This window comes from Pyxicephalus adspersus, chromosome 12 (assembly GCF_032062135.1).
Source record: "Pyxicephalus adspersus chromosome 12, UCB_Pads_2.0, whole genome shotgun sequence".
NCBI classification, from domain to species: Eukaryota; Metazoa; Chordata; class Amphibia; order Anura; family Pyxicephalidae; genus Pyxicephalus; species Pyxicephalus adspersus.
The window spans coordinates 4,324,019-4,347,865 of record NC_092869.1 but is presented as its reverse complement, the minus strand read 5'-3'; the positions used below and the strand labels follow the sequence as shown (position 1 = coordinate 4,347,865).

Here is a 23,847-nt window from a genome sequence, read left to right as displayed (position 1 = left end):
TTGTAGAGAAGAGGTTGCGTGGGTTGGAGGCTTGAGAGGAAATGACTGCGGAGAAATGTATTTCTGTGCCCCCCAAAAACCTCCTCTTTTAAGGGGTCTTCAATGTATACATTTACATATTGTATTAAACAAAAAGATCATACAGCTATTTGGTAATATTTCAATGAACTATCTTGTAGCCAGTGCTTTATTAGGCCTAACCTGTATGCAAAAAAATTACAATGCTTTTTTTTGTTTGTTTAATAAGATTGTTGCCTTCCTGACATACAAAACATGAGTGGTTACGTCCCCTAATTAGTTAAAGGACGATTCAGTCAAAGAACATACATGTTAATTCTGTACTCTACTAATATAGATTACTATAGATTACTGTCTTGTATTTTAAACTATTGCATTGCCTTTATTTATCAGATGTGAATACTGAGGAACCCTGTGCAGAGAGAAATATAACTGGAGCTGTAGGAGGAGATATCACCTTCCATGTCGGTCACACCGGGGTCAGAGCTATTCCTTGGACATTTGTTGGAATAGAAGGTGCCATCGCCACAACAATACCAGGACAACCGCCTGATACTCTAAATATTCAGTTTGAAGGAAGACTGAACAGCACATCTGATGGATCCCTGACAATAACCAAGCTAAAACAGGAAGATCAAGGAACCTACAGAGCACAATTCGGCAAACAAAAGTGCTTCTATCATCTCACAGTGTTCAGTAAGTATCATCTAAAGGAGTAGCAGATTGCGAGTTAGATATAACGGGTCCATGCCTACTGTACATACAGTAATGATGACCTACCACCTAATGGGGGATTGTGCGGGATCCTCTCTGACCTGCTCCCCAACTTATATGTTCACATGTATTTTGTATGCATTGATACATGTTAGTATCATCTTCAGGTTTACAAGATGATTTATACGGCCACTTTCTGATTAGCTATAGTGAAGTGCACTATGGTGCCACTTGAAATCTCAAACACATGTCAAAAAGTAAAAGCGCTGTATCGTTGCTGGAGCAGTCGAATTCTACATTTCTACGTCCTAGTTGTCAAGTTTTCTGAAAAACAAATTAATAATAAATTATGATTCCAGGGTCTTTTCTAACTAGCTAACCAGAACCCACCCAGATTCTGACAATCATAACGTGATTTGCCCTGAACAGTCATTAGTACGGGACCTAAAAGGACCCAATAGTGGCTGTTATTCAATATTGATATGGGAAGGGAATGGCACACAACAGTAATCCTCAGAAATGTTATGGATCAGGGTCTCTGCAGACAGAACACCACATCCAATCTCTCCCATACAGATCAGATACATTCTTTAAAGAAAACTGTTCTGATGAAGTGTTGGGGCTGCCACTACTCATCTTTCTTGTAAAAAATAAACAGTAATTCATTGGATGATAATGGTGACCCATTTAAATGACTGATCCTCTGACTCTGACCTTTTAGATCCCAATGCTTGTTGCAGGTCAGGTTTGCAAAGAATTGAAGTCAGAGACAGACAGTCACCTGGTATTTTAGGTTAGTAAAACAGCCCTTGTGTTTGTCATACTGTAAAGAAATGGTAGGATAAGCTGTAAATGTAGTTTAAGAGCAACCTATATTTCCTTTATCCAGAGACCATTTACCTTCTGGTCAATGTCATCACCCAGATAACTGGTGTGTCTTAAAAATTGTCCTGGAGGGTAATTTTAGTGGAGGGGGGTTTAGGTATTGGAAGTTTTTGCTATGTCTTGACAACTATGGCATTACTGAGATGGGATGTGAATTACTGCTGTGTGCAGATGATTGCTGGAGGGGAGAAGGAATTCCAGGGAGGATTTGGATGGTGATTACTGGTCATAGTACAAATATTTACATGAACAAGTGTTCCACATGTGTTAATCACAAGAAAGCACCGAGGGGGTTTAATAACTTTCTGGAGAGAAGTCCACAACCTCACCTGCTTCTTCCCTCCAGGTAACCTAACAGATGAGGATATCACCATCAGTTACAGTGTAATAAATAACTTTACATGTGAGATGAACTTGACGTGTTCAGTGAATAAAAGTAATGTGAACATCACCTGGAGGGCAAAAATCAGAGACATCCTTGTGACACAGAACATAGTAAATGTACCTTCCAGTGATAACGACTTCACCTATCAATGTACAGCCAAAAATCCAATCAGTGTTGTCTCAAAATCCGTGCAACCCTGGGAATACTGCAAGCTTGGTACGTATATTTACACTACACTGCGTTTTTCCCTGTTAAGTTGCATATAACCCTAACAATCAATTTATTTTCCCATTTGCTCTGTAAAATATAGAGTATATCGGAAGGGGTTTCGGTATATAAGTTTGATTAAAGAAGAAGCTGATAACATTCGGTGTGTCTGCCTGTGCATTGTGTGTACCAGTGTTCTGTCCTAGGGTGACAATGCTACTCCCCTAAAGATGCAGAGCCAGGACAGCATGTTGCCACCCTAGGACTGGAAGACTGTGATTTGCAGGATGAGTATGTAAGGGTAACTAAACTGCAATCTTATGTACACTTTATTATTCTATTATTTTACAGCTAAATTCTGTTTTCCCACAGATAAAACACCTGAGGAAAAAAGTCTAAACAGATCCTACATTTACATCTTTATCTCATTTGCTGTCGTTGGTTTCCTGTGTCATGTATTGCTGGTTGTCCTGGCTTGGCAAAGAATCCTAAGTAAGAATTAGTTACTTTTTTGTTATAAATAATTTACTCCCCTTACAGGGACATTATGCAGCAATGAGAATTGCTCGAAAAAGCTGATTCTAAAAAACAGATGCCCCCTGTTTCCATTATAAGAGGTTTCCACCATCCCTTGGCTAAATTACTGGACCTGTACACCTTTTAGATCCCTTATAGGGGGCTCCCACTCTCCCTGTGCTGAGCCCCCTCAAGACTATCCTGGCTGAATTGTACATATATTTAATATATTAAAATATAATGGGGTCACCCAAACCCCAGAAGGACAGGGACAGATTTTGGAATTAGGTCGGGGTGACCTCACTGTTGGAATATCTAATTTGAAGGTATGAACTGACTCAAGCCTTAAGGCTCCATCTCTTACTAAAATATGTATGTTAGGACATATTTATGGACATATTATAAGACTAGTGTACCTTTCTAACATCCACATATCCTAAGCCAAACTGCTCCAATCCTTCACTCCAGCATCCCCTCGCTGTTCCCTCCAGAACATAAAAACACCTTTCCATGGCTGGCTACTCACTAATTTGTAGGATCTCCATTCTCGTAATACGACCTAATTTAAATCAATGAGTATGCATTGGAACAAGTCAAGATTTTAGCTGTCCTTGTCTTCCTATTCTCTTCATTTGGAGTAACCCCAAAATGAACTAAGAGGATATCTCTGAAATAGGGAAACAACAGCATTAAAGCTCTGTTCTCCCCAGATACATTTAGCCGGGTGTACCACCCAAAACTTTTCAGTTCATTTTTGGGTGTAAAAAGTTGGGGCTTCTTCCCACCCAGCTTGGAAACATTTCTAGAGTGAATACTGAATAACGTTTTGCTATTCCTGTATAATATCTATCTCTACTAATCATCGAGACAGATATTTTGTTGTCAAAAATTGTCAAAAATTTAAACAGCTAAATGGGTTTCTAACAGATTAAAAACTATTTTTCTTTTGTCATTGCAGGGTGTCGGAATAAAAATAAGGTAAGGACAAGTATCTAAAAGTCATAACAATAATTTAATAATATAACTAAATGTAAAAAACAAAATACTACACACACTGCATAACTACAACACATTGCACTGATCCTCCAAAAACAGCAACAAGGACAAATATATAACAGCTGTTTTTATCCAGATGACTTGTTTTAAGAGTTAAAAGTTAAGAAATCAGGGCACTGACTTTTGACTTCCTATCTATATTTATTTATACAGAGAGTTTGAAATCAAACTAACTCTCTTTAGAAAATCTTCAGTACCCTGGGAATAATTTGATATGTGCAGACTGTGCTAGCATGGGGAGATTGGCTGTGAGGGTATTATTAATAAAAATAAAAATAATAATAACAATAATGATAAACAGGATTTATATAGGGCCAACATATTTCTCACTATCTTCCAGTTGATGTTACTGCATCATATGTAAAGTAATAAAAAAAAAACTTGCAGGTAGAGTGGGACCCCTTGTAATGGCAGAAGAACACATACAAAAAATACTCCTGAAGCACCTACAAAAGATCACTTAGACATGCAGAAATTCAAAAACTTCACACATTTTGCGGCAACTCCACTTCAAGTCTATGACGGGAGATGAACAAATTGTTCAGTTTTGGTGGAGATAATCCCGAGCAAGTTAGTGAGCAAGCTGTTAGAAGTCAGTAACAGCCATTTGGGGCACGTTACATTTTTACATTAATTTTGGTTGATTTTTACATAATTTTTTTTACATAATTTTTACATTTAATTTTGGTTTATTTGGGCTTTTACTTTTTTGGCTTTCTATTCTTGTTTTAAAAGAGAATCCTCGCCTGAACCATAAAGCATGATGCTCATTTTTTGTTACAATATATTTACCCTCTTTATTTATCCCGGAGATCACTGTCACCACGACAAAAAGTAATGGGGAATCCACAATTTTACAGTTGTCACCAGAACAAGAAAAGACATATGTTCCAATGACAACTGTCACATTGGAGGGATTTCCATTCCCTGCTGTATCCCCTGATCAAGAAATTAAAGCTCTCAAACAGCAAAAAATAAATAAATAACTTGCAGGGGTTTTATCCCTTCTCTAGAAAAAGGAAGAGACTGTTTGGCTTCACACAACCTAAAAAAAACAGAACAGAAGTAATTAAAACAGAAGTAATTGTCATTTATAGTGTAACAATGGTTTATTTCTTACAGGAGCCAGAACCCAAAAGAGACACAAAAAAGAAATATAATGTCAAAGACAAAGAGGAACGTGCAAAGACTGAACCTACCACCGCTCATCCTCAGGTACGCCTCTAATACAAACCATACAACTGCAATCTATAGAACAGGTATCTGATGTGTCACGCCTGAGCTTTATTAGGTATAAAGAGAACTATGAAAAAAATTATTTGGGTATATATACCCTTAGACCCAAAGTAATCTGGATCTTCATATATAATGGGGAAGATTTAGAAAATGATGATCTATGTATTAATTTCCTGCAGGTGCAAAAACAAGAAAAGGAAGGAAAAAAGAAGAAGAATGTAAAAGATAAAAAAGAACCTGCAAAGTCTGAGACTACCACAGTATATAGTGAAATTAATCATCCTGATGTGCGTGATTGTAATAAAAGCTATAGCACTGCAATTTATAAAATTAGCCATTTTGAATGAACAAAGTAATTTTTGTTTTAGAACACTGGCGTAAAATATGCACAGGTAAACCAGAAAACACAAAGCAATGCTGAGTCTCAAGTAAGTCAATTCATAACGACGAGACTATATCTAGCATATCTTACATGAACATAGTTTAACTTACACCAGGGACATCTTTGTAGTATGAGCATTCATCCCCAGGTTAGTGCAGGTTTCTGCTGGGTTTCCTGGCCTTTACAAAACACATTGGTAGCCTCCCATTATCTGTTACACCATTAAATTATACCCTCTTTAAAGAAAGTTTGATATGAGTGGTTACATGTATTGGTGAAACAATTTGGCATTTCCTGATCAACAGTTGTTTGTCAGTGGCAGCCTAACTACTGTTTTTGTTCTTTGCTGACCTCAGCAACTTTATATTGTGCTTTGATGTTATGCCAGTCCCTTCCCCTACTTTGCTTTTGTCTATTGCAATTCTCCAACCCTTCCATTCCTGCCCTCCTTTCAGTCCTTCAATCTCGCCCTACCTGACCATGTGTCTGTTGCCAGTTTCAAACTCTTGTCTGTCTACAAAAACCAAACTGCATACTGCAAAATTCATGTTCTTTTAAATGGCTATAGGATAGAAGTGTGGCACCAGTCTGTTATGTTTCCTTGCTTGTCTAAATATGCTTCTGTCTGACTGTTGTGCTGCTTTTATTTCTAGACTGTCTGGTTGTCTGCTGAAGCTCTGCATTAATGAAGGATTTGCATTAATAGAACCTATCATTTATGTTGTTGCTGACATCAAAGAAAATATAGGAAATACCATGCCTGATCTAAAATAAGGTGACACTTTTTTGTCTTATATCCTTTATTGTCCTCAGAAAAAAAGGCCATTTCCCAACCTGAACAATGCAGTTTTTTAAATTGTACTATACATGTATTGCAACTCTACCATGCATTTTGAATGGCACTCCATAGATGTACCAAACTCACCTGGGGTACCACAATGCACTGTGTGAGTTGTGCTGCAGATGGGAATTTTAGTTTAATGGGAAATCGAAAAGACCCAAAGTGTTATAGATTATTGATCGCGCTGATGGAGCAGCAGTGACGCATAGCTGTGTTGGCAGCTCTCATTGTAACCCCAAAGGGTATTAAATGGTCAGAACGTGTAGGAGGATTGGGAATCTGATCTGGACCAGGACACAGAGCCAAAAATCTTGAGTAGAAGCATGCAGCAAACTCATGTTTGTACCCCATCTGTGCCATTTTATGTATGAATGATTAAAGCTCAAAGGCAAAAGAACTGACAAAATATATGTTTTGTGTTTTAGATGAACCAAGACAGAAGCACAACCTTATACGCCACAGTGCAGAATGTTAAGGCAAGTGGAACGAGAAATGAGATACATAAAAAATAATAATATAGTGTTTGTGAAGGTTATGGGGTGAAGACAAAATGTAATATATCGCACTTTACCAGTTCTTAGTTGTCATCCAAATGGCTAACTACTTCTGTACGAGGGTTTTAACTGCTAGGTATACAAGAGCAATCAATAGGGTTTTTGGCAGGCATTTGCTGAAAAAGGTCAAAGTCTATGGAAGTGGTCTGCAGTCCACCGCTGCATAAAGTGTCTCCAAACCATAACCAAATGTCTGTACTAAAAACTATTTCAATTTATTTCAGTGAAAACCAAGGTTTTGGGTCAGATGAGGACCACTTGACAAAGATCAACCGCATAAATAACTGGCTATCGAAAACCCCCCACCTGAACGTAGCCTACCAAAATGCTCCAATGGTACATTTAACGGAGCAAAAGGAAGAAAAGAAGACCATTGTTAGATTTAATATACACAATAAGAACTTTACCCTGTAACAAGCGACACAGAGGTTGACCTGGCTCCCCAAAGTACCCCACCCTAAATTTTAAAGCTGAATGCTTACTGTAAATCCCAAAATGAGCAGAACAGTCATTTTCTCTTTCACTTCCCTTGTCTATTCTTAGCCTCCGGCATAAATATTCAAATAAACATAGTTAAACCTAAAATGTTGAACAGAACAATAAATGTCCTTGCTAGTGTTGGTGTTCGAATTCAGGTTGTCGTTATAATTGACCTGAATATGGCTGTTTGAATTCAGATAGACCTGACCCGAAAAACACAGAATTCGACGGTAAAAATTTGGGGAGGAAAAATGTAAAAAATGTGTTTAAAAAAATAAAAAAGAATTTTTAAGAAATTTATTGAATGTTTGTGTTTTTTAACTAACTTTTATTTGCTTTTATTCCTTTTTTTAATTAATTTTTTTTACAGGTTTTCCCACAATGACATTATGATTCTCGCGGCTGTTGTCCACATTCATCACCTGTAGTGCCCGGAGATTGTAGTGGAACTCTGCAGTTCAGCTCCATTGTGATGTCACATGGGAAAATGAACTGCAGATTACCTCTGCAGTTCCACTATGATCTCTGGGCACTACTTGTCCCCATTGATCACCTGTAGTGCCTTGTATTCTTGGATAGAGAAACTCTATGAAAGAATACATAGTAGTAGCACAGCGCGGCAACAGCAATTGCTGCTGCAGCGCTGTACTATGTGTTGTTGCATAGAGAAACTCTCTCCAACAATCTGATTGCCCTTACAGCCCTTACAAACCCCAATTCTCATACCATTGACTTCAATGGTGTTCAAATTCAGCATTTGATCACCCGGAGAATTTCTCACTATTCGAATAGCTGTCAAATCAAATAGTGAGATATTCGACCAACACTAGTCCTTGCTAGGATCTGGCATGAGCTTACTGATTAATAAAATTTTTCAAAGAAACCAGTTTATGTTATTGATATTTACGGTCATTTTGAGAAAATACGATGTGTTGTAATGTTTTAGCTAAAAAGCAGAAATGAGGACCTTGACTTGTATGTTACTGTAATTGTACATTTTAAACTTCATGTTCAAGTTCCCTTGTTACTCAATGGTTAAGTAAGCAAAAACAGTCACAGCATCCTGTGACTTCTGCAAAACATGTAAAGTGAATCTAAAGTCTTCCCAACATTACCACTAATAATGTTTTAGCTGAACTATCAGCAGCTCTGGGACATGAATATGGTGATGGGATTTGTAGTCACTGCAGCGGGGTTCCTCCTACTGAAGCCTCTCTTCTTATGACTCTCTTCACACCAAGGAAATGCTTCTTCCTCCTTTCTGCTGCACAATCATCACATTATCTTAGCTTGGGCAGTTCAGGGCTGGCTTTTTAATGATAAATGACAGCATTTGTATAAACATTTACTGTAACGTGTGATATGTAAAGAATTGATTCACGATGATTGTTATGTTTCTGAAAAAAAAACTGGTAATGATAAGAATTTCTTTGTGTAATGCAGAACAGAAATAAACAACAGACTTTGCCTGAAGAACAGAATACGGATGTCTCAAAACCTCAAATAGAATCGTTTTATGAACTAGTGCAAACCCCCAAGGTAGGAATCAGCACAGCCTATAAAAACGTTACAATATGGCCCAAACTTTTTAGGCCAATCAGACTGAAGGAGCATCCATCGGAAATATAAATTAGAGAATCCCAACTGCTTGCTATCCTAAGAAAATGTTTGTGCTTCATCTAATGGTGGATTACACCGTGACATCCTGTTATAATAAATCTTGTTGTATCGGGAATAGGGATGATTGGTACATTTTCGTGGCATTGATTTACCAGAAGAAAATGGAAAATTTTACTTACCGTAATTTTCCTGATAGCTCCATGGCAGCATATGAATGGTTTATCCCCTTCCCCTCTGCTTGTCAGAACTAAATAAATTAAAGGTGGTCCATACACCTAGAGTTCTGCAACCAGCTGTGCACAAAAAATAAGAGCATGTTGCCATCGAGGAAAATTATGTTAAGTTTTAAATTTTCTAGACTGCCCAACTCTTTACCAAAACTAACAGTATATATTGTCATTTCAACCCCTTCAGAACTATAATAATCTTGGCCACATCCCAATTTTTTAACCGCAAACAAAAAAAGGTTTCCTTTTGGATAACCAACAAAATGATAAGATTAACCAAAATGAACAATTTTCTTGAAGAGTTAAAATATAAATAAAAAAGACAACTTCGATACAAATCACATGTTAAAATATACAACAAACAATATGAAGGTATAGCACCAGTATAAAGGTATAGATCTCTTTGTGGAAACTCTTTTAGAATGAGGTATTCCAAACTTCTACATGTTTTGTGGAACTTCAGTCTGCTTCCTTAGGAAGAGGAGGTATCCATAAACTGAGTGCAGGTAATCACATATAAGCTCTTCTCTCATAAGTTGTTAGTTAGGGCACAATAGGAGCAAGGCGAAAGGCAGGCAGAACCCTCATAATGTAGCCAAAAAGCTAACAATAGTTAAGGCTGCCAGTTTAATGCAGTAATGATGTATAATGTATGCAAAGGAGACCAGGTTGCCACTTTGCAATAGATGTTCAATGACACTTGAAAAGCTACTGCCCAATAAGAAGATATGGGCAATCCAAAGTAATAGTAATAAAAAAAGGTATTCAGCCCCCTGTATCCCTTTCTCTATAAAGAGCAGGCTTCTAAATTGGCCCCTTCTTTTATCATGAGGCACCTGTCCTAGGGAATGATTCCCTACTTCCCTCCAGTGGTTCTTTCAACACCATAATCCAGTCACCCCTCCAGGTGTCCTTTAGAAAATCATATAAGGAGAATTCACATGGAGGGTTGGAGACAGGGAGAAGGAACGTTTTTAGCTCAAAGTATGGCTCCAAGGTGGCAAATAGGGATAAGCGAGAATGCCTCTGACATTCTTGCAAAAATTTCCCCGAACTTACGATGGGTCCATTGATTGGCGAATTGATTACGATGGGCGAATTGATTTTGCAAATTCCATTGAAGTGCAGGTTCCCACGATCCCTGGGCTGTACTTAGATAAGTACAGCCTGGAAAGCGTGGGAACCTGCAGGCACAGCTGATTGGAGGCACGCGAGTGCCTCCAATCAACTGTGACTGCAGGCGAACTCTAGAGGAACTCTCAATAGAGTTTCTCCATTGAGAGTTCATCTGAGTTCAGTTCCCACGGTCACCGGGCTGTACTTATCATTGATAAGTACAGCTCGGGAAGCGTGGGAACCTGCGGTCATAGCTGATTGGAGGCAGGCGAATGCCTCCAATCAACTGTGACTGCAGGCAAACTCCAGAAGAACTGCCAATGGAGTTTCTCCATTGAGAGTTCATCTGAGTTCAATTCCCACGGTCACCATGCTGTACTTATCATTGATAAGTACAGCCCAGTGACTGTGCAAACCTGCGGTCACAGCTGATTGGAGGTAAGCTGGTGCCTCCAATCAGCTGTGACTGCAGGCGAACTCCAGATGAACTCTCAATGGAGATTCTCCATTGAGAGAGAGTATCTGAGTTCGGTGAAAACACGACCTTGTGACAAATCACAAGGCCATTCTTGCTCGCTCATCCCTAGTGGCAAATTACATGTCTCTGCCATGCCCCTATTTGGTAGACAAGTCATCACAAGTCATCACAATCCACATAAAATGATTTGGTATACTGACAAATGATTTCCAATGTATTTGCTATTTAAAATCACAAACTGGATAAATTAGAGGCTGAAGAATAAGGCGGAAGAAGAATAATGCTAAAAAACACTTTGTAATTAATAAATAATACAGGTCTACTGCCCCATTTACCTCCTCATCGCTAAAGCAACAGCTCCTCTCTCCTGTGCATGCGGGCAGTTCTGACCCATGGCGTGCCTGTTCTTCCAGGTTTTATCTGCATTGCTTTCCCCCCCCCCAGGTCAATCAGAAGATAGCCTCTTGATAGACCTAGACTTCCAGACACAGCGCTCAGTGCTTGAGCAACATGTCTTCAGACTACTGCGAGCTCCTTACCTCTGCTGAACTGTTTTCTTCCCAGTTGCGACGTGATTGCCTGTTTCCCTGTTCAGCACCTCTTCTAACTCTTTTTTTTCCAGTCTGCTATTTCCCTGTCTGTTCCCTTAAGCAGTTCCTGTCTCTCTGTTCCCTATGTCCTGGTGCTGCCTGTGTCCCCTATTATCCTCCAGCGTCCCGTGACCCTGTGCCTTATGACCCTCCAGCGTCCCGTGACCCTGTGCCTTATCACCCTCCAGCGTCCCGTGACCCTGTGCCTTATCACCCTCCAGTGTCCCATGATCCTGTGTCACCCATGCCTCTTCGTTGACTTCTGTTCTTGATCCCTGACCTTGCCTGTTTGCTGCCTTACTTGAATTTGGTCTGTCTTCAACTACTTTCTTATCTGCTGATTTTGTACCTTGCCCTCCTTGTCCACTATGGTGTGCCCAGGGACTGCAACCTGGTTTCAGCCTGCAGTGCAACATCCTTACCACCAGAAATTCTGGAAAACCACCAGGCTGATATTTAGGTTTTGCACCTTGGCCCTTCGTATGGCTCACACCGTCACTGAGCCACACGTATTGCCCCCTAATAGTCCCATTTTTCTGAGCGTAACACATACATCTACCCAAAAACAAAAGCTAAGACAGACAGGTGATCTTAAAGGGGGACACTCCTAACAAACACCTTACACGCAGTTATGTGGTATAGAAGAGGGATCCATATGGCCATACATTTTAAATAAGTGGTTTGGAATATTTTTTGGTTTCTTTTAGAACTTTTGGGCTAACTCGCCAGAATGATAGAACTGTATAAGGTTCATGATACTATAAAAATGACACTGTAGTAAAATTCCATGTGTATTGCAAGACTTACCCAACCAAAAGACTTCAATGGAGGGAGTCAAAGTGAGTCCAGTGGAATCGTGTAATGAAATAGTGAGGGATGACACATTCTATCATGGACCAGGGACAAATCCTACCAGTCAGGGACAGTGGTGTTGAAGAATGATACATATGGTTGTACATTTTACAAGTGAATAACAATCAAGCGCAATAATGCTTTAAAAAGGAAACTGTAGTAAAATTCTCTTTGTGTATTGCAGGACATACCCAACATACCCATCAAAAAGATTTCACCCGAGGGAGCCAATGGGAGTCCTGTGGAATCGTGTTATGAAATGGTGAATCGACCCATGGTAAGAATTTAAGTAGATTGTTACAGTCATGATAATGGTATATTATATGGTGTAACACAGAGGTAGGCACACTCCGGCCTTTAGGCCAAATACGGCCTAGCAGGTAGTTTGTTCTGGCCTGATCTCTTGGCGGAGCTGGAAGAAACAACTGGAGCTACATGCTGGAGCTACATGCTGCCCTTGAGCCTCCGCGTTGTGGCTCCCTTCCCTATTTGCGGGGCCGGCGTTAACACTTCCACCAACGGGGTAAATAGAGAACATTCCCTCTCCTCTGTATGCATTGCAAAGGTAAAGGACTTCCCCTCAGGGGGCGTTCCAGGTGGGAGGCGGAGCCATTAGGGCAGGATTCGAGAGTCCGGGCTAGTGTGCTCCTGCCTACCCCTGAAATTGCCTAGTGGCCAAAAAAGTTTGCTGACCTCTGGTGTAACAGTTTTGAAACAGATGGTCAAAAGAAGTAGATGAAGGTCAAAAGTAAGTTGAGTAGGAAAAGTGGTTGCAGTCCCCATCATCGGCATAATACATCTGTTTGAGTTGGTTGCAGTGGATCCTTTTTTTTTTTTTTTTAACGTAATAGTATGGAACTACAAACTAGTGATACATAATAGTAATTGGACCCAATTTCCTATGTAGTACCTTGGGTTCCTATGACGAAAATACTACTTGCCAGCAACACTGACCTTAACATTACCGCACCCTGTAACGCAGACACTAACCTTAACTGCAACCCTAACACTAAATCTTCATAACCTTAACATTACTTCTGTAACCTTTAGAGGACCCCCCCGTGTCACCGGCCCACTTAGATGAAACATAAATGAGATGCAGAGTTCAGGACACCGATCACTGGCTTCACCAGCGCACCCTACAGGGGGTGATAGACTTTGAAAGGCGGTTCCCAGGTTGCTGTCCTCAAATATGTCAAAGCTGGTGACTGCAGACAGGTCCTGAAACGAAGCCTGGTCAGGAGGGCGAGGCAGTAAAGTAGTCAAACAGGCAGAGGTCAGGACAAAACCAGGGTCAGAGATAGATAGCCAATATGCTGTACCAAATTGTGGGGCAAAGACAAAACCAAGGATAGTCAAGAAATTAAAACAACTCAATAACCAGGACAAACACCCTGAAGTCCAGAGGAATTAACCACCTGGGCGTTACACTGATGTCTAGATTTCTGTGCCAAAAGCGGTACACTGTTTTTCATGATTTTTTTTTTTAAATTGTAGACCTGTAACTTACAGAAATATGTCCGAACAAGGGTCTAGTAGATATCATAAATATAAAAAATGTTTGAAACACACAATCATGTAAATCATGTAAAAATCAGCTTAAACAAGAATATATAAATGAATCAAAAATACTGAAGATGCGATAATTCGGTATACTGTATAGTAATATATTTTTCTAAAACACCTCCCTAGTGTCCAACCGTCCAACGTCACATACCTATAGACAAAACCACATAAATATATTTTGTATTATTTTGTATTGGATTGGATACAGGACTTTGTATTGAATCCAATACAAAATATTTGAATTTCCCGCTACAACCCCCATCGACGGGCGCACGCACGGACATCATCAGGAATCGCCGAGGTACGCGAACGCTGGGTATTCTAATTCTTTCCAAACTTCTGTACTTCCATGCAAAAAGTGTTACATTTTTTGCATGGAAATTTATTTTAGATTGTAGGCTATAATTCAACTAATTACTCAATAATTATTTATAACTCACATAATTACCGCATAACTCACCGAAATATGTCCAAAATTTTATAAAGTTATTAATAAAAAATTTTTTGTAAAACATAAAAAAAATCTTTAAAAAAAAATTGCCTATAATGTAATGGTAATGTACAGTAGCTTATATAATATATATATATAATACAATTATATATATATTATATAAGGATTTCTTTGTATTGGACTCAGTACAGCTTTTTTGTATTGAGTTCAATGCAAAGGAACTCAATACAAAATTTTGAATTTCCCGCCCACACCGACGCATGCAGCAACGTCACCGGGAAACCCCGGTGATCGTCACTGCACTCGCCTGGATGAAGACAGAAGATGTGTCCGGAGGAGCTGCGGGGAGAAGGTGAGTATTTTTTTTTATCGATCGACGCTGGACAGAACGGATCATCGCAGCGGGGACCAGGTTGTTAGGGATTTAGACAGTGAGAAAAGTTCGGGTTTATCGATTTTTGCAAAATCGATAGACCCGAACAAAGGTTGGGTTTACCGGCCAGGTGGTTAAATAAACTTCTTGTTCAGGAAACATCCTGTTGCTTGTCGCTTCCTTAAAAGGCAAATCACATGACTGGAAAAAAAATCATGTGATCAATAGGTAAGGATATCCCCACCAGATGGAGTACTACAGCTGAGGTAACTCAGATGATGTTTCTACCTCCACCAGTAGATGGAGTGTGTTAGTGGATGATTTTAGTCCTTAGGGGTAAAGAGACGGTTTTCAAAAAGTCACATGATTCAGACCAGAATGTAGACACAGCATGAGAACCGGGAGATAGACAGAGCTTCTGGTAAGATGACACAGGGGATCCTTCAATAACCCCATTGGGTCCGTATTTTGTGCAGGTGCTACAACCCATGGTAGAAATGGACACATTTTAGTATAATATTAACCCCCCTGGCTTTTTTCCTCGAGTCTGACGCGGGGTCGATTTTACATGCAAGAAGTGGTAATCCCGAGTCAGACTCGGGGTACCTAAAAGCAAAATAAAAACCCACTAACCTTGTTCCATCGCTGTCCTCCGGCGTCCTGCTGGTCCCTGCAGTTCCTGGGGACACGTCTGGCTTCTCCAATGTCCAGCCACAAAGTGCAGAGACGTCCTACGGGGTTTCCTGGTGACGTGCAGCCGGGACAGCCGCTGGAAATTCAAATAGTTTTGTATTGGATTCAGTACAATTTAGCTGTACTGAGTCCAATACAAAGAAATATTCATATTCATATATATAAAATTATACAGGTATATTACATTATACATTTTTTTAACATATTTTTGTGGGTTTTTTTATTAAAGTTTATTATTAAGTTTATTAACTATTAGACATGTGTCGGTGAGGCTTGCCTAGGAATTATAAGTCTACAATGTAAAATAAATTTCCATGCAAAAAATTGTACCGCTTTTTGCATGGAAATACGTCCAGAATCAGACCGCCAGGGGCGTTAAAGAAGAGTATACCTTCCAACTTAGGAAGACCTAGGAAGAGGGACACTTATGAAGGACAGTCAGTCCTTCCTCTGGACCAACTATGTCTTATAGAGTTTTATATCTGGGATATATTTATTTTCCTAGTGGTTGAACTTAATGTCTTTTTTCAACCTGACCTACTATGTAACTCAAACTCAATAATGCCTTAAAAATGACACGGCAGTAAAATTCACTGTTTATTGCAGGACACGCGCAACCAAAAGACTTCACCAAAGGGAGTGAATGGAAGTCCAGTGGAATCATGTTATGCTGTAGTGACTCATCCTATGGTAAGAATATCATAATATTATAGTGATGAGAAGCAGGAGAAAGTTTTAAAGGGGATGATGAGGGGATCAAGGAAAGTTTTAAAGAAAAAGGTGACAAGAGATTGCAGTCCCCACCGTGGGCTTTAATACAATCCTGCTTGTTTTGAACGAAGTGTGTGCCCCTTTCAGTGTCACCCACTTTGCACTCCTCTGCTGCCTGCACCATATCTGCTCAGGGATCATCTCCTCGGCTCACTTCCTGCTCCAGATCATGTGACTCCCAGTCAGCTGCTACCCTTTGGCAGAGGACAAGAGTGTTACGCAGACACGCTACCCCTGCTGGTGGAGATGTGAACACCAACTACCTCTCGTTTTCAGAACTCCCTCTGGTGGTAGGGAAAGATGCCAGCAGGTCACATGGCTCCCATCCATCACCTGACCCTACCTATAAAAGGAAGTGACTGGCAACAGGAAGTTGCCTGAAATAGTAGTTCTGTTCCAGGTTCCTGTGATTCCTGCCTGTGCCTTCAGCTACTGATTCCCTGTGTACCGACTCTGGCGTTGATCTTTGAAAACTCGTGCTTGCCGTCCACCCTGACCTATCTGGCTTATTTGATCTGGAATCTGTCTCTTGTTCCTGCACCTCACCTGATTCCTGTTTGTCAGCATTCACCTGCTCCTGCATGCAAGGGGGCTGCAACTTGGCAGTTGCCTGCAGCGTAACATCCTCACCTCTGGAGGGGTCTTCACCAGAGCAGCTGCTTAGACTCTGCGCCCCGTGCACATCTGTGCCAACACTATAACCCCTCATATTAATCCTTTCTGCAACCATAACACTAACTTTTCATGTAACCATGATACTAACTCTGTAACAGGGATGAGCAAGAATGCGTTCTCGCAAAATTTTCTCGAACTTCAGATGGTTTCGCAAAACTTTGGCTAACCGATTTTGTGAAACCCTCGGAGGATCTTGGATTCGCAGGGAATCCTTCTGTTTGCAATCCCTGGGGCACTAGAGGGTCTAGAGGTTATTTAACCTCTAGTCCCAGGGATATTCCCAATAATGCAGCCGCCTCGGGCCACATTCATTGAGAAGATGTGTGATCCCCAACGCTAGAGGACTTGAGACCTATATATATTCCCAATGAATGCGGCCGCTGCCGGCCATCATTCATTGACAAGATGTTTGATCCCTGATGCTAGAGGTTAATTAACCTCTAATGCCACGGATCGCACACTTAAAACAGTATTTTTTTTTTTTAATTTAACCTCGATCAACGAATTTACACCGTCTGTTCTCACTTAAAATTCAGTAAGCTAGAACGGCCAAATTCGCCGCAAGATTGAGTTTTAAAAACTTGCTCGTTCCTCCCTACTCTGTAATCCTTACATGGATCTTCTCTGTAACAGTAACCCCCATTATAGTTCATTGTTAGTCTATATTAACTCTCACTACATTGCTCCCGCTAACAACACTAACACAACCATATTCAAGTGTAAAAAGGGAAACCAGAGTTTTATTCAAGAGAATTCCTTAATGTCTTTTCTGTATGATTCAGCATAGCTGTGGAGTTTGATGGAGTGGATTGTGTTTAGTAAAATCTGAAAAAGCTATTGAAGTCGCGGAGAGGAGCCTTGACAAATGTGTAACACTGAATGGAAAGGCTGCAGAGCGGAAAAAAAATTCTGAGATTTACTATTGTTGTTTTTTGTTTTTTTTGTAGTCTGCAAAACCGACGAAGAAGAATTGTTTGGCGTGAAAGATCTCTGAACCTTTAAAAAGGATGGAATAAACTCATACACAGAAAGATCAGAAGTTGGTCCACAAACTCTCCAGGCAAATTTAATATTACAGTCTATCAGGGAAGGAATCCTGTCTGGAGCTGGAAGAGATAGCATCTCTCCATTGTTTAGAAGCAAACAGAGAAACAGGGTTTGGACAACAGATTGACCATTTGACATCACTGGCTCATTAAAGAGAGTCAGTTCAAAACTGTCATCTAGAGCGCCACCATTTTCTTCTTTCTTTTGCATACGTCACCCAATCTTGCACTGCGCAGGAGTGGGATTTGAAGATTATATATGTTAAATTTAGCTCCAGGAATATTTGAAGATGTTAGAAGAGTGAAGAAATAGGTTTGCACTGCACAGTGTCACTGTCAGCCCTTATACTGGTTACTGATTTACCATACATATGAGGATTTGGATCAGTTTCAGGTAAAAGCAGACAGCAGCCGAGGCATCAACAGCAAGCCAACGCCTCGCCTGCTGTCTGCTTTCACCTCAAAACACCTTCAAATATTCCTGGAGCTAAATTTACCATATATCATCTCCCCTTTTTCCCTCATTGGGATTATTTGGCGTGGAGGTCTCGCAGATTTTTTTATCATTATGTAAATTTTCAATATTCAAGGTAAACTTTAATCTCAATCCTCCCCTGAAGAAGCATATAGACCTTTTAAAAAAACGAAGTTTATATTTTACTTAAAATGTGAAAATATGTAATCACAGATTCATCATGTGACAGGTACTCTTTAATATTCATGTGACAGGTACTCTTTATTATTCATGTGACACGTCCCCTTTATTATTCATGGGACAGGTACTCTTTAATATTCATGTGACAGGTCCCCTTTAATATTCATGTGACAGGTATGCTTTAATATTCATGTGATAGGTACTCTTTAGTGACAGGTACTCTTTAATATTTATGTGACAGGTCCCCTTTATTATTCATGTGACAGGTTTTCTTTAATATTCACGTGACAGGTCCCCTTTAATATTCACGTGACAGGTACTCTTTATTAGTGTATATATGTGTATATATATTTTCCTCTCCCCAGCCAATCACAGAGCAGTAGAGGTGATGAGTGGAGATACATATCCCCATTGAACCTTTATTGCCCTGGTATTGTCTGAGGTCACAGCTAAGTGAAGGCCCGTGCTTCCAATTAGCTGTAACCCCAAAGTTCCCACGGTCCGGTATGATAATATTATTCATAATGACATTGTCGGATAACCTGTAAAAAAAAAAAAAAAAAAACTTGCCCCCTAGCACAAGTGTGAAGGATAAGTTAACCTGGACAAATAAACTTACCTATTTATGTGTATATTTAATTACTTTCTTCTATTGGGCTCCAGTGGAAACACCTCCGTATATCAGTAGACTGAATGCTACCAAAATGTCATACCTCCCTTGGTTGCTCTATATCTCTAGGGCCCCCCAATGGTTGTACCATCCAATATTCTTCATATGTTACAAGCTAAGATCACCCAGGGGAGAATGCTATATCGCAGTAAATCAAAGAACTGATTGGGGGTCCCAGTGATCATTAAATTTTATGCAACAGCTCATATAGCCCCCCTTGTATTAATACAAACCCAGAGAGGCCATTGTGGGTCTTGGTCAACCTAGTCGATGGTGATCTTTTCGCCGTGTTCCTATTTACCTGCCTCCTTTCTTTCATCTGCCACATCTTAGCCCATCACTACAGCACTCTTTAAGTTAGGTTTTCATAAATGGAAGCAAAAGGATATAGGTTCCCACTTGGTTTGGCTTCCATTTATGAAGTCCACAACTGCATTTCAATGGTGGATCAATCAGTGTTTCAGAGATGGTGATTCTGGGGGTCAGAATCAATGTGTCCCACCCCCAGCAAATATCAGGGATGATTGACTTGAGTATACTTTATTTTTTAATTTGACTTTCTGATACATTTCTGCATTGGATACAATAGTTTATTTTTATGCACAATGTGTCATGTTAGTTTTGTGTAGTTTGTATGCTTTGTTTCCTTTTTACTCAATAAAAATACGGTATAAGAACTTTGCTTAGGAGAGATCTTCTGAATGGACTGAATGAGAGCACCAACCAGGCAAGCAGTATTTTTACAACCAAAGAGCAATGGCAGCTTACATAAGTGAAAAAGTCCGATTCACAGAGACGCATTCCGCAGCTTAAGAGCAACTTTTATCCGCTTAACTGCATTTCCAAATTCCTTAACAATAAAAGATTGTTGGAACACTAAGAGATGCCTTGACTACTTATGGATGAGCTGCACAAGCGAGGTATTACCTGTGTAATTCACACCAAGAGTTATTTTTATATCTATAGCGACCAATCAACGAGAATAATATTAGCATTGCCGAGCCACCAAAAATTTCCCTTTCACGCTAATAGTGATAATGTGTAGCTTTATTTAAATGACTTTATTATACAGTGAGTGGAACACAGGAAGCCCCCTAACCACAAACGTTATGCATCTGAAAACTTGTTTGATGGTACTTATTTATGACTCTTTCCTCCCTAGAATGGTTACAGACATGTCATGCGTTTCCTGTGATTTGGGGACACATTTGCAGGGTGCAGTATTCTGTAAACTTTTGTATTTGTGTTTTACAATGCTGTAGATTTTGTAATATGTAAAAGTTGTTCTTGCATACAGCTTAAAGCTAAACACACAAAATAAATAAATAAAATTAAGCTATTTTACCTACCAAAGGGTTTGGGTTTGTGCCATGGGGTGAGACCTCATGTTTGCATTTCTTGTATCCCTCTCAGCCTAAGACTTGAGAGTTACAGGAGGGGCAATAGACTGATGGGCCCATTTCTCTGTCACTATACTCCATTCTTCTATGTCCATCCTCCTAGCAATACAGCACACATGATCGACTTCTTGTGCTGTTTCTCAACACACTGCAAAAAAAAAAAAAAGTTTTAGTTTGAGTATATTACTATAAATAATGATATACCTAACTTTTGTACACTTGCCAAAACCTATAGCTGTAACAAAACCATAACAAAAACCACTCATATTTCCTGTGCAATCAACACCCGGGGCCTCTTTTTGTAAAGTATCTGTGGTTTATGAGCTGGCATTCTGAAAGTTTGACTTTTATGAAGCTAAGAAATGTACAACCACTAGTAGGAACTAGGACATTTATGATAGACAAGTTAAAAAAAAACAAATAGTGAAAACTCTGTTGCTTCCAGACCTCCGAAACCCCCACTTGCTACGTGGGACCCAAAGTCTACATCACCAGTGACCAGGGTGAACACTAATTTTGGAAAACTTACCTGAATTTTGGATGTTGACTTCAGTCAACCTAAATGCCTTACCATGTGAGTGTACGGCCAGCCAAAAACGAGGCCGGGGACGGGATGAAACCCCTATCAAGTTAGTATACTACTAGATTGTAAGCTCTTTGGGGCAGGGTCCTCTCCTCCTGTATCACTGTCTGTATTAGTCTGTCATTCGCAATCCCTATTTAATGTACAGAGCTGCGCAATATGTTGGCGCTATATAAATCCTGTTTAATTTTAATAATAATAATATTTGCCCTGCCCAGCTAGGGAGATTTTCCTCAACTTCTCATTTCAAGGAATACAACAGAAGATGAGAGAAAATCTACCAAAGTCAATTTTTATTTCAGAAAGTTGTCCCTGGAACAAAGTGTTATCAACTTTAGTTTCACTTTAAAAACTTACCCAATCACCAGGAATAAAAGACCTGGTGATGTGCTGGAGGTGTTAAGTGATTGTCATGTGATTTGGCCCCTGGAGGACAGGCATGTGAGCCGTCTCCATAAAGTCATATTTTGGTTTAAAACAGGTGTACACAGAAGGCTATATTTATAAAATATTCTCAGTTTGCAGATAAAGTTTATTTCCTATTCATTTTCCATTGTGACAGCTGTGCACTTTTCACCATTAGCCAGTACGTGGCAGAACGAGTTATGGTTTTACTAGGTGACCTGTAGAAAAATATGATCATAGAATTTCAGAGAATTTGGCTGGGGGAATAGTTTTTTTAAATATGGATTTATATTCCTTACCGCTATTGAGGAATCTATTTAAACAAAACTATAACCAGGAGGAATTGTTAACTCTTCCCCCCATCTACTCTTCTAATACATTTTCATTTGAGGTCTGTTCCTTCAAAAGTGAGAAATAACGGCGCGTGTGCTGTCACAGAGGGGAAACGTGCAGACAGCCCACAGAGGCAACAAACTTCGTGATGTGATGGGTTGATAGTACTGAGATGATACTTTACAATAAATGTAACCACCAGTTCAGAAGAAACTGTAATTTCCCACTAGTTTGAAGTTTAAAGATAGACAAGTTAACATTTAAAGATCATCTCTTGGTTCCCCTATCCCCCCACCAGCTTGAGGTTCCACTTTAAACTCCAATTCCAGCTGTTGTAAAATATAGTAGCATCTATGATTGCTATGCATCTTCCATCTGGTGCTGACCAAATTTGGACCCCGGACTTTAGATCCAGAATCCTACCTCTTCTGTGTTAAATGACACCCAATCTAATTTGATTTTCATTCTGTGAATGAGGGGTGTCATGGGCCCACCCCTTGGTAGAAAAACATGGCACCCTGCACTTACAGTATGATAAATCAGAACATGGGAAAGTGAAACACCCATCCATAAGAGGAAAAGGGTCCTTAATGTCACGTGACTGGTCCGAAGACTTCCTAAAATATGTACCGTATTTTTTGCCATATAAGACGCACTTTTTCTTCCCCAAAACTGGGGGGGGGGGGAGTTAGTGCGTCCTATACGACAAATGTGTTATAAAATAATTAAAATTTTATACTCACCCGATACCCGATCCTGCGTGTGTCTCTGCATGCAGTGTGTGTCTCTTCTCTCCTCTGCCAGCATCGTGTCTTCTCCTGTCTGTAAAGCAAAGCGAAAGAAGCCGGCACAGCGCCACCTGCTGTTCCCTGTCCTAACTGCCGTACATTGGAAAAAAAGCACAGAGTGATCAGAAGGGGAATTTGAATGGCACATGAGTGATCAGAAGGGGAATAATCTTTCAGAATATTTTTTTCTAGATTTTCCTCCTTTAAAATTGGGTGCGTCTTTTACGGCGAAAAATATGGTATATACATACTAGGGGTGGTTGGGGGCAACCTGGAGAATTGGGCTTTGTTATTAATAAAAAAAGGATAAACTTCTGCACAGGTAGGTCACAAAGAATCATTATGTCTCTTCTGCACCATTATACCCCTCAGACACTCTTAAAAATTATTTCTCTTAGGTCTTGGGGAACCGCTGCTAAAAACCAATTTATTGTGTAAAAGTGGGAAAACACAGTGAAAAGATCATTGGAATTCTCTTTCAAAGGGTCAACAGATGGGAGGTCAACCAACTCCAAACAACTATGAATGGAAACCAAGGATGCCATGTAACCCTTTTTCACAATAGTCTTAGTAGTTTGGATGGGATGGGTGAGAGGTTGCCAGATATTTAAGACTTTCTGTGTCCCCAACACAATATATGTAGTGTGAAAAAAAATATGTATACGTCCGAAAAAAAGGAAGGAAAAAAAGGAAGCAGCATCTTCAGCAAAGAGTGGTTCTGGTGGTCACCCAGACAAGAAGTGAGATGTTCTTGATGGGAATACAAATTTCAATATGAAAGTGAAAGAGGAGCTGTTCCTTTCAAAAATGTTCCAATATAAAGTTTTGATGTTGGACCACCATCAGTTGAGCCATGGGAGGATGAAACCAAACCACCAAAGTCCTTCTCATGATACGAGTGTATCAGTCAGTTGACTGATGACCAGGCGTTTCTGCGTGACTGTTATCTCAGATGTGGAGATCAGCGATTTCACAAGTTCTCATTTTGCTTCAATATATAGAAACTTCCTCTCTTCATTGAAAAATGAGCTCCAATCCAGAACGTCTCCTATGATGAGATAATGTCCCCAGTCTCCTCGCCTCACTCTGTACATTATAACATTGGAGCAAGTTACAAGATGAAAGTGGGCTGACCTCTATCAGACATTTGTGAATGTCAACCAAGGCAGGTGCCTAGGGGCCACTGGGTGTCCATGGGCCGGCATGTGAAAGGGATCAGCTGACGTTATGGACATCTGATAACTTTAACGTTCTTCTCAGCTCTCTGGAGATTCAACAGCG

General features: G+C 39.9%; 1 protein-coding gene and 1 long non-coding RNA gene across 7 annotated transcripts in view; one reads left to right on the top strand and one right to left on the bottom strand.

The window, feature by feature from the left end:
• The window catches only part of LOC140342405 (SLAM family member 6-like), a 49,024-nt gene extending 31,321 nt beyond the window's left edge, over nt 1-17,703 (top strand). For 2 of the 6 annotated variants that reach the window (XM_072428570.1, XM_072428569.1), the window contains exons 2-13: nt 412-714; nt 1,964-2,218; nt 2,582-2,701; nt 3,684-3,703; nt 4,904-4,996; nt 5,197-5,304; nt 5,386-5,445; nt 6,666-6,716; nt 8,718-8,813; nt 12,342-12,434; nt 15,847-15,930; nt 17,634-17,703. In XM_072428570.1, coding sequence (XP_072284671.1) covers nt 412-714; nt 1,964-2,218; nt 2,582-2,701; nt 3,684-3,703; nt 4,904-4,996; nt 5,197-5,304; nt 5,386-5,445; nt 6,666-6,716; nt 8,718-8,813; nt 12,342-12,434; nt 15,847-15,930; nt 17,634-17,669 — 1,319 coding nt within the window. In that variant the 3' untranslated portion in view covers nt 17,670-17,703. The remainder of the gene's footprint in view (nt 1-411; nt 715-1,963; nt 2,219-2,581; nt 2,702-3,683; nt 3,704-4,903; nt 4,997-5,196; nt 5,305-5,385; nt 5,446-6,665; nt 6,717-8,717; nt 8,814-12,341; nt 12,435-15,846; nt 15,931-17,633) is intronic. The other 4 variants (XM_072428575.1, XM_072428573.1, XM_072428571.1 and 1 more) reach the window with 4 other exon arrangements.
• Nucleotides 17,704-20,088: 2,385 nt separating this feature from the next.
• Nucleotides 20,089-23,847, bottom strand: part of LOC140342407 (uncharacterized) — a 5,048-nt gene continuing 1,289 nt past the window's right edge. Inside the window, exon 2 of the long non-coding RNA XR_011923073.1 lies at nt 20,089-20,605. This is a non-coding gene — a long non-coding RNA (uncharacterized lncRNA). The remainder of the gene's footprint in view (nt 20,606-23,847) is intronic.